The 10,832-nt window shown below is 50.9% G+C and overlaps 1 protein-coding gene and 1 long non-coding RNA gene across 3 annotated transcripts; one reads left to right on the top strand and one right to left on the bottom strand.

Annotated features, from left to right (window-relative positions):
• Window positions 1-2,278: 2,278 nt before the first annotated feature.
• On the bottom strand, window positions 2,279-4,783 carry HES1 (hes family bHLH transcription factor 1). The gene is made up of 4 exons (XM_045851380.1): window positions 4,447-4,783; window positions 4,182-4,277; window positions 3,856-3,943; window positions 2,279-3,207 (listed from the first exon to the last, which is right to left on the bottom strand). The coding sequence occupies exons 1-4, from the start codon at window positions 4,552-4,554 to the stop codon at window positions 2,657-2,659; spliced, it is 843 nt and encodes a 280-aa protein (XP_045707336.1). The 5' UTR covers window positions 4,555-4,783; the 3' UTR covers window positions 2,279-2,656.
• Window positions 4,784-5,973: 1,190 nt separating this feature from the next.
• On the top strand, window positions 5,974-10,566 carry LOC123827170. Of its 2 annotated transcripts, none has more exons than XR_006787194.1 (3): window positions 5,974-5,991; window positions 9,677-9,754; window positions 10,142-10,566. It is a non-coding gene; the product is annotated as an uncharacterized LOC123827170 (long non-coding RNA). The 2 variants fall into 2 exon arrangements; XR_006787193.1 differs by lacking the exon at window positions 5,974-5,991 and adding an exon at window positions 6,721-8,385.
• Window positions 10,567-10,832: the final 266 nt, after the last annotated feature.

Raw genomic sequence — 10,832 nt, 5'->3', positions numbered from 1 at the left:
GAGGCTAATAGGAGAGGAGACGGTAGCCCGCGGCCCACCCGCAGACGCCGGGGGAATTGTGCCTTATCTTCAGGAGCCATAGGCACTGCCGGGGGCGAGGGAGAGGGGCTGCTGGGTGTGTCCCGAGGCGGTATAATTAGGCCAGGTCCTAGGGATCCCGGTGAGGGTGCGGCAGGGTTGAAGTCGTCTTTGAAGCTTTACCTCTCCCCCAGCTAATTAGTCCAGAAACAGCCTGGGTGCAGGAGGGCACAAAGACTTAGAAATAAATCCACTCATTTTACAGATGTAGAATTGTCCCCGAGAAGGGAAATGACTCATTCAAAGTGACACAGTGAGTTTAGTGGCATAGGTGGCACAAGAGCCTGGAAAATCCCCATTTGGGGCCCAGGGTCTCCCTTTCCCCCATATTTTACAGAAACAAATGTCTAGTAATCTAAACCTATATGTCAGGAAAGAAGACCACTGTTAAACTAACAATTATTTTCTAATGAACAAATGTTTACTTCTTTTCCTTAAATTTATTACTCTGTCCCTAAGATACCTGTGTGCTGTAGATACTAACAAAAATTCATTTTTTCTCTGCACAGGGAAAGACAAAGAGACTTAAAGTTAGTGTAGAGATTGCACTGGCATGTGTGTGAATTTTTAAGAATATAAATGTACTTATATAAAGATGAGACTCGATGTCTCCATTATTGCTGCCGGGACAGTTAAGGCCTTCTAGAGGGGACAGGATAGATTTACCAAATGAAGTATTTGAGCTTGGGTTGGGAGTCTTAATAGAACAATTGTTATTATGTTTGTGTTTAAACAGGGGAAATTTTGCAAAACTATGATAAAGAAGGGTGTGTATGTGTATTTCTTCAGGAGAAGGGTGTGTTGGACTCCCTCCACACACACAAAATGAGGCAACTAGGAGCCAAATATGAAAAGGTATCTTTTAAACCTCTCTCTGCGTTTGAAGCTGGACGGAAGGTACCTGAGTAGAAAACCAAGTGCTGTCTGCTAGATGATTCCTGTGATAGAGCCGCTGCTCTCCACACTGGCCTGTGGGAAAGGCCAGATCAGGCAGGGGAGAGGTAATGCTTTTGAAACAAGACAGAAAATCGTTGGCTTTATCTTTGTTAGGAAGGCTTCAAAGATTGATCTCTCCCTCCTCATCCTTCTCCTCCCAGAAGCCGTTCTAAAGGAAGGGGGTGGGGGAGTGAGAGGAGGCCGGCGGGAGGGGCCTGGCAGGGAGGAGGACTGGCCGGCGGTGAGGGAGGAGGGCGCGCCCGCCAGACCCACAGCGCGGCTGATGTGTCTGGTCTCGTAGGGCTCGTGGTTTTCATTTCCCCAACACCTGGATGCAGTCAAACACCTGGCCAAATCTGACAAAATCTGACAAGCCTTTGTGATGGGATTTGGAAGAAATTCCCTGCAGATCCTGGCACAGTTTAAAGCTGTCCGCTTTGAGTTAGGACTTGTTAAGGAGGGTTATGTGAGCTGAAACCCGAGACAAGCCTTTTGCTCCTATCTGGAGCCCACATCTTGCCTGGAAATGGGGCATGACCAAGGGAAGGGGTCGCTTGCTGTTTGTATTAAAAGGGGGAAGATGGCCTGCGTGCCTGCCAGCTCGGCCCCCACATGCTTTCTCTATTAGAGCCAAGCACAGAAACTTATCAAAAACATATTTCTTGTGTTAATCATCTGGACTCTGGCTCCACATGGGAGTCTAACTAGCTGTCCCTTGGCAGAAGGAATCTGTTGACCTTCTCAGCTTGCCTGAAGAAGGTGCAGAGAGGCAAGTCAAACTTTTGGATGCCGGGACAAGGGAATGTCTAGCTGAACCTGAGGACTGGCTAATTAAAGGAAGGCTCTAACCCTTGAAGGCTGGAGGCTGTAGCAGTTAAGTGTTTTTACTTCGGATGCTTATGATCTACCCCAGGGGAGTAATGCTCAGGAGCCTCCCTTAATGTGACCTGGGCAATGGTACCACATCCTGTAGCTTCAAGAAGTCAGTCCCATTCAACCTTCCTCAGAAGGAGCAAGCACACTGAATGACCTACCCACCTGTAACTAAATGTTTGAAATCCTTTCAAAGATTTACCACAAATTGATCAGAGAAGCCATATCAGATGGGTTCTTGCAAATTAAATGGAATATAGTTCATGGTGAAATGATTTTTAAAAAATGTTCTTTGAATAACAAGAGTCAACTCCTGAATTCTCAGATTACATGTAATTCAAATTCTGCCAAGAACGTTTTTATATATTCTGAAATAATCAGTTTTAAGACATAAAAGCATTCACTTCTTTCTTTTATTATATTTTCTCAAATAAACTTCCCCAAAGGAAGATATTTTAAGAGCATTTTCAAACATCTTTGGCGTCACATAAAAAAGAAATCTCGTGTAAAAAACGAAATGTCATCTGAACTTTTATAATACAAAGGCGCAATCCAATATGAACATATAAAATATATACAAATATAGTGCATGGTCAGTCACTTAATACAGCTCTCTACAAAAAAGTAACTTTTTAGAAATTAAAAAAAAACCAAAGTAACCACTTAATCACAAAAGTCCTCTTCTCTCCCAGAGTCCAAGTTCCTGTTTAGTGTCACGAGGGAAGAGAGAGGGGTTTGGGGACTTTGGGGGAGGGGTATCCTGAGCCCCTCAGTTCCGCCAGGGCCTCCACATGGAGTCCGCCGTGAGCGAAGGGCCGCTGGAAGGCGACACTGCGTTGGGTCCCACGGAGGTCCCGCTGTTGCTGGTGTAAACTGGGATGACGGGGCCACTGTGAGCGAAGGCCCCGTTGGGGATGAGGAAGGCAAACTGGCCGTCAGGAGCCGGCACCACCTGGAAGCCACCGAACACCTTAGCCGCCTCTCCAGCCGGGCTGCCCAGCTTGCAGGGCGCGCCGCCGGGAGGGGGCGCCGCGCCCCCGGGTATGGGCACCAACGGTGGCGGCGGCGCGAACGGCGCGTGCTGCGGACCGCCGGGTCCTGGCGGGGGCGGTGGCGGCGCCTGCAAGACCGGGTGCGGCTGCCCGGGGTAGGTCATGGCGTTGATCTGGGTCATGCAGTTGGCCAGGTGGCCAAGCAGCCGCGTGCGCACCTCGGTGTTAACGCCCTCGCACGTGGACAGGAAGCGGGTCACCTCGTTCATGCACTCGCTGAAACCCGCGCGGTACTTCCCCAGAACGCTCGGGTCTGTGCTTAGCGCGGCTGCAGGCCAGAAGGAGACAGACGGGTCAAAGAAAGGCCCCGGCCCCGAGGCCACCGCCTCCGCCTTGGGAGGTCCCCGCGGCGCGCCTCCCTCGCCACTGGGACGCAGAACTACCTCCGACTAGGACGGGTGGGTTTATTAAAACTGTGCCCTAGTCTACACTACCACGGTGACTTAAGTCAAGGCGCTCCCTCTCTCCGTTCCCAGTCGCTCGCTTTAAAAGGACCTCAGCCCTAGATGTGCACCCCCCAGAGCGTGCGATGTGACCTTGGGTAATGCCCTTCCCCGATATACGAACCTCACTTCCCCTTCTGTTCATGAGGGAGGAGGGAGTGCTAAACCAGAAGACCCTCAGGCTCTACGTGGTTCAAAACCGCCACAGTTCTAAGTCCTATGCCCCCACCCGCTTTCCCCACTGCCAAGCTGCCCGCCGCCCTCGCCGCTGCAACCACTCTCCCTCCCTTTCCGGAACAGTAACAACTTGGAGTTGTGGCTATAAATAAGCCCCAGACCGTGGGAACGTAAGCGTGAGCCAAGGCTGTAAAATGTAGCTGAATGCCTCTCACAACCACGGGCGGAAGTCTGGAAGAAATCACCGCCGGGCGAGAGGGACGCCCGCTGAGGGGGACGCGGCAAGCTGCCCTCACCCGTCATCTGTGCCCGCTGCAGGTTCCGGAGGTGCTTCACTGTCATTTCCAGAATGTCTGCTTTCTCCAGTTTGGAATGCCGCGAGCTCTGCATAGAAGAGGCAAGAAAGGCCAGTGAGACGCCTGCCAGCAGCCTCAGAGTGCTGGGGGTCCCTCCCATGGCGCCGACCTCCCCCGACCCCAGCTAAAGCGGACCGACGACTCTCCCTCCTCAGACTACGTAGTGCTGGCGGGGAAGATCCACCGAAGAGGGTATTTCATTCTTCATACCTGAGAAATAATATTTCACCTTTTGAATTAAAAACAAAGCAGCATTGTCCACTTACATCTTTCTTAAGAGCATCCAAAATCAGTGTTTTCAGCTGGCTCAGGCTTTCATTTATTCTTGCTCTTCGTCTCTTTTCCATGATAGGCTTTGACGACTGTAAAGAAATTAAAAAATAATAAGAGCCCCGAGTTTCCACGGGACCTGCCACTTCACCCTCGGGGATTTTTAGAGATAAAGGATCCCCCCCCCCCGTCCCCCGCCCCACCGCCGCAACCCCGGCTTAATTTGCTGGGGCTGCAGAGAGATACAGGTACTGTCCTTACCTTTCTGTGCTCAGATGCTGTCTTTGGTTTATCCGGTGTCGTGTTGACACTGGCTGGAGTAGCAGCCACCGGGGACGAGGAATTTTTCTCCATTATATCAGCTGGCATTTTGTTGGTTTTTTTAATCCCTAGAGAATTTTATTTTTGGAGTCCTTCAAACAAAAAAAAATTGTTTTATGTCCCTTTTACTAGAGACTGTCACAAAACTACTGAGCAAGTGCTGACGGTTTATTATATCTTATGGCTACTTGGTGATCGTAGCGCTATTCCAGGACCAAGGAGAGAGGTAGATAGGGGATTCCGCTGTTATCAGCACCAGCTCCGGATCCTGTGTGATCCCCAGGCCCTGGCGGCCTCTATATATATCTGGGACTGCACGCGAACGGCTCGTGTGAAACTTCCCAAACTTTCTTTCCCACAGTAACTTTCAGCCAATAGGAGGAGGAGACACGCGGCACCGCTCGTGGACCGCGCCCCCCCATTGGCCGCCAGGCACAAGGCCTGGCGGCCAATGGCGCGCGCCTGAGCCCGGGGCACCGGAGGCTACAACGTCAATCAAAAGGATTTTAACCCTTTGGTATTATCCCTGCTGGGCTTTGGTTTAGGCAGGATTTTTTCCGCATTGATTTTGCTCTAGTCCAGTTTATTTCTTTGGGGGCTAGGGCCTTTGCTCGTTATTTCCTTTCAGATGTGTAATAGAGCTAGAGCTGCCTTGACGCTCGTAAGTTCATTTGAAAATATTTTTAAAAGGTTTAGAAAGACAGAGCTAAAAGATTATACTTACAATAGTTAAAAGAACAGGAGGAACGTGTGCAAGGGTGTGAGTTACCGAAACATGTAAGTTATTTCCCGCTCAGACTATGCATTGGAGGGGGGGGGGATATTGAAAGTCGATCACAGAGGAAAAGGACAAAAAAATTTTTTTTGTATGCAGAAAAGGAAAAAAATGTCTTCACCTTATATTTGCAGGTTATTCAGAGCAAGTTGGTTTTTAATCCTGCCCCTCATTCCTCTTAAGGAGTTAGGGCTTGGACCGCCCCCCCTTCCCCCTGCTTCCCCAGGAAATAATCAGAATAATTTCCAACTGGGAGAAAGAAAATAGAATTTCAAATGAAAGGTGAACAAGTGGGACTTGGATGGCAATGCCTCAAGGACGCAAGCGCGTTCTCGCCACCCTTTCCCTTTCCACCCGCAGGCTCTCTGTTCTGTGACACTTAGAGGTGGCAAGTCACGCGGCAGCCTCTTCCCTCATTCTCGCCCCGCGGGCGGCCGGTGCAGCCTCGCCACCCGACTCGCGCGGGCCCTTTAAGAGCTACACCAGCCGAGCTGCAGTTTGACATCAGCCGGCCGGCGAGGGCGCGCCTGGAGCCGGAGCACGTGCCAGGATGTTTTATTGCCGCCGCGGCTGCGGCCGGGCCGGGAGGATGTGTGTGTGCGTGCGTGTGTGAGTGTGTGTGAGCGCGCCCCGGGGGCAGGGAGGAGGGGGGCGGCGGCGGGCGGCAGAGCGCGGGGGCTGGTTCCTGGTCCCCGGGAGAAGCCAAGAAGGTAAATAGCAGCTGCTGTGCTTGAGCCTGGGAAAACTCCGCCCCCTGCCCCTGGCCCGGGCTCATTGGCGCGCGCTGCGTGTGGGGTGTGGGGTGTGTGTGTAAGTGCGTGTGTCCGGGGGGCCTCCTCCTCCTCCAGCCCCCGCCGGGCCAGGAATCCGAGGGGGCGGCGGGCTGGGAGCGGAGCCCTGGCGCTTACCACCCCTCATCCCCTCCTTCCCCCGCCAAGGTCAGCCCTTCCGGGCGGGGAGCGCACGACCCAGGGTGGAGAGTGGGGAATTATTCCAACCCCCACTCCACCCCAGATTTCAGGCTTGGGGTTTTAACTCGACCGAAAGCTTCACTAGCGGCAGCCCGGGGTGGGGGGTGGGTAGGGGCCTTCTTGTTTGCTCCTTGCCCCGGCCAGCCCTCCTTCCTTTCCCCCGCGGGGCCCCCGGCGCCCGCCGCGGTCACGAGATGCCTGACCGCACTTAGGAAGCGGCCGGGTCAGCCTCCAGCCTCAGCTTGGCGACTGCGGTTAAAGCGGCTTCGCGCCACCCGCCTCTTCCCGGGGTCTAGGGCAGCCGGGCAGCTCCCCCTCACTGCACCCGGGAGGCCGCCGGCGGGCGGCAGGGAGGAGGCGGGCGGCGCGGGCGGCTGCGTGCTGCCGGCTGGCCCAGCCGCGCGCCGGGAGGAGCCGCCGCCGCCGCCGGGTGCCACGTGGCGGGCGCCGGGCCGGGAGCGCCAGGGCTCTGGCGGCGGCCTCCCTGGGGGATTTGCCGCGCAGGGCGGGCGACGCGCACTGCCCCGGCCGGCCAGCCGGCCGCCGCCGCTGCCGCTCTTCCTCCCTCCAGCTCGCTTGCCCGGGTCGCCTACCCTCTCCGCCCTTCCCGCCTCCGGGAGCTCAGCACACAGCTCAGGGGCAGCCCAGGCGTTTTGATGTCGCCCCTTCCTCCTCCCCTTCCCCCTCCTTAGGCTTGGAGGCTGCTGAAGGCCTGGCACACATTTCTCAGACACTTCATTCCTTCCTTCCTCCCAGTTCCCCACTGAGATAATGTTGTAAATGATTTCACCAGATCTCCCCCCGGACGAGATTCAGTGGTTCCTGATTCTGGGTGACCTTGTGCAAGCCGCCCTCTTTCTTTCGTTATGAAACGCCACACTATGCCAGACTATGTTATACTCTGGGATTACCACGTTGAGAGATACAGTGGCAGCCTACAAGGAGTTTCCAGTCAATTCTGACGGCAAACAGACCCTGATTTTCTGATTGATGACTACGTATTCCTCTCCTATTCCCTTCTCTTAGGGCTTAGATGATGATGTACAGAGAGATCAGAAATCTAAAGAAAACACTGAAGCATACCTGTATGGGCAACAATTGGCCTACTTGGTGAATACAGTGATCAGTAAGATAGTTATTGCCCTCAGGAAGCCCACAGACTAGAGATGCTATACTCGTAAGTGCAGCTAACATCTATCTCTCAGTATGTTCCTCTGGTATCTTCTAGGTTCAATAGAGACATGTGTCTGGATAGAATTAAAATGCTGGGAAGGTTTAGGATAATTAAATTACTCATAAGTTGGGATACCCTGGAAAACTTCCCGGAGGAAGTTGTCCGTGCTTTGTATCTTACAAAAATAGGGCTTGAGGCATTGGAAATGTCAAGGAGCTGGGGAGCATGAGAGTACCTATGGCCTTAACGGTATAGACTGTGGAACTTGAGGTTCTCATTCAGGGACATGATTTGGAGACCAGGGTGTGTGGCTAGCAGGAGTATAAGAAGGGACTGAAGGAGGAGGCTTGAAGCCATGTCACAAGATTCTTAGACATTTTGCTAAAGGACTTTGGACTTAACTTTAGACAATGGAGAGCTATGAAATGCTCTTGAGCAGAGAAGGGATACTAGAGTTGTGTAGAAGGATGGCTCTGGCAAAAATGTGGAGAGTGAGTTGCAGGGTTTGGAGTCAGCCTACTTATGAGGTTCAAGCCTGTAAAGGAGGTTCCTAAGTGCCAGGTGTAGGCTAATACCCGGAAGCACCTGCCCAGAACCAGCTCACGTGGGCATTGACTGCACACTGTCCAATGATCCAAGTTCAGCAGAAACCTGCTTATTCTTTCATGCAATGTATCTCCACAACTTGGAGTCCAAAGAATTATTGTGACTTTGACCATATGTACCTTCCAAGTCTCATTTACACCTTCCAGGACAGCCCTGAAGTCTGCAGCCAAATCTTAGCTCATTGCAGGCTTGATTTACTCACTCTTGCCCCTTGGGTTCCTCTCTGGGAGTGTGTGTGTGTGTGTGTGTGTGTGTGTGTGTGTGTTAACACACTGCGTGGGCCGTACTCTATCATGTTCTGAAGAGACAATGAACAACGCCTCCTTTGTTGACCTGCAGCCTGGGCCAATGGGGTAGGACTTTTCTTTCTTATTTTAAACAGATGGAAAAGTGGTGATGACAGAATATTGTCTGTTGCTTTTGAAAATAGTGGAGTTTTCTTGTGTGTTTAAAATCCTCTTGGTGAAAGGTGATGAGCCTATGAAGTTACTCTCCATTCTGCCATGCAGACTTTGCAAGGTTCTCGGAATGCTTCTGCTTAGCATCTGACTTTTAAAAACAGCCTAAATACTCTGACCCAGATTCTTCCAAGGAACTAAACTCTTCCCAGGGAAGCATGTTAACCCTTTCCAGGTTGCCCCCAAATCTATGAGAGACAGACAGTTCCTCCAGTAAGCTCTGCTATGGCATTGACTGCTGTCTGCTCTTGGGCCCTAATTAACTAGCTGGGTATGCCACCCTCTGTTCTTCTAGCCTCTAGCCCAGGAGCCTCTTTTGGGGGGTGGTGGTTCTGACTTGGTCATCTCCTTAGGATTTGGCACCTTGATGGTGTGTGGAGAATGTTGAATATAGTCGGGGTCTTGTGCCTACAGCAGCCTCCGTCAGTCAGATAGTTAATCAGCAACTCATTTATGGCCACTTTAGGAATGCTTAGGCTGGTAGATTGAGCAAATAACTCACACATACACATTTTTAGATAGACAGAGGGGTCAGTCAAGTAACCAAACATTTGCTATGAATTTGTGTCTGGGCCAAACAAACAAAAAACAACCCAGGAAGTTGCTGGCCCTCCACCCTAACCATTTGAAAAGAAAGTTGCTTTGCAAATGTGCTTGCAGACTAAATGGGCATTGAAAATAACACCAAGTTGACACTTTCTCCACCCTTTCTCAAATGGAGAACTAAGCTCCTAAACTGAAGAATAGACTTTTGGATTTGGAAGGCTCCTCTTATATGGGAGCAGCTTTTATTTTTCAGTCATCCTCCTTTCTCGCTTAAAGCAAAGAGAAAATTGAACCCTGTTCTTTAGCAGTCATTTCTTTGATCCCACTGCAAGACCAGCCACACACCAGGTGTGGTTTCCACTGTATCATGCCCAGTAAGTTTTCTCCTTCCCCATTCTGCCCCCAAAAGGAGGATTCTTTCTATCTTATTGCTTCACCTGTTTGCTTTAAACTATAAAATAAATAATGCATCTGTAGTGAGAGTTCCCTTTGTCTTGAGGTATTGGAATGGTTTGCAGGTTTGGTTTAAAGCTACAGAAAGGAGAGAGAGCAAGAGGAGGAGAAAAAAAGGTATTTTGCCTGAGGACTTGAAGCTTTTTTTCCCCCTTTTCCTCCGCTTGACTGACTTTCTCACACTCAGATTCCCTGCAGCCTGCCAGAGACATGGTCTCTACCCTGCCAAGAGCTATCCTGGGAGAGCTATTGAAAGAGTCCTTGAGTAAGTACACACTGGGCGGATTTTCTCCTCCCCTCCGTACCTGCTCCGCACCTGTACCCGGGAGCAGTCCCACACATATCACCTGATCGCAGCCCTTTCACAGGCCGTGAGAAAAATAAAGTCCCGGATAGAAAAGAGATGTTTGTCGTCTCTCCAGGGCTGCAGCCAGCTCCTTGTAGTCAGAGTGCCCAGAAACAGCACGTTTCAGGCGGTTGTGCTCCCGGCTTTGCCTGCACGCGTGCCGAGCTGGTGGGTGGGGGCACCCCGAAGTGGAGGGAAGCCTGAGATCACCTTCTTAATGACTGCCTCTGTGCCTTCGTTTTCTGGCACCTGCCTGACTGGTAGTTTTATGATCCTTTACTAGAATTATTATTATTGTTCTTCTAGATAAGAGTCCATATATGTTCGTCACAGCAGAATTCATAACTGAGACTTCCTACCTGAAGGTCCATGGATGAACTCCTGGAGAGCCTATAGAGCTCATGGAATGGAATTCAAAATGTGTCTCTTTGAATACTTTTTGAAAGAATGAACAAATGAGTAATTTTTTTTTCCTGAAGAGAAGGTCCATAGCTTTCAACAAGAGTTTCAAAGCATTTTGTGACCCCAAAAGATTGAGGGGACTGAGGCAGGCGGTCTCTACTGACAAGGGGGTTCTGAGCTTCAGAGAGGGCAAAGGTCTGGCACAAAGGTCTACAGCACCTTAAACCAGAAGCCAGCTGGGGCTCTTTCCATCACACCACAGCACTGTGGTCCCAGGTAAGATTAGACTAGGGTTTATAGAGCTGTCACCACCATAACCTGGATGAAAATAGACACGTTAATAAAGACACTTTGAATTTCCAAAACTCTTTTTTGTCTTTTAATTCTGTGGTACTGTAGCTGCTCTGTACCCAATTTTTGGGTGGCAAAAAGGATAAACAAGAAAACCAAATGTCTAGGGAGAGAAGAGGATTCCCTGGAATTTGGAGCAAGAGTCCTGCTTGCCAGGCAGAGGCATTACAAAGAATTGCAACTCTGCGTTCCACCTTGATAAAAATAAGTTGCTTCTTCTGAACAAAACTGCCTAGTTGGTTCC

The sequence above is a fragment of the Phyllostomus hastatus genome, unplaced genomic scaffold (genome assembly GCF_019186645.2).
Source record: "Phyllostomus hastatus isolate PE091 unplaced genomic scaffold, TTU_PhHast_1.1 phas_contig_86, whole genome shotgun sequence".
NCBI lineage: Eukaryota > Metazoa > Chordata > Mammalia > Chiroptera > Phyllostomidae > Phyllostomus > Phyllostomus hastatus.
Note: the sequence above shows the minus strand (reverse complement) of the source record. Positions and strands in the feature narration are given on the sequence as shown.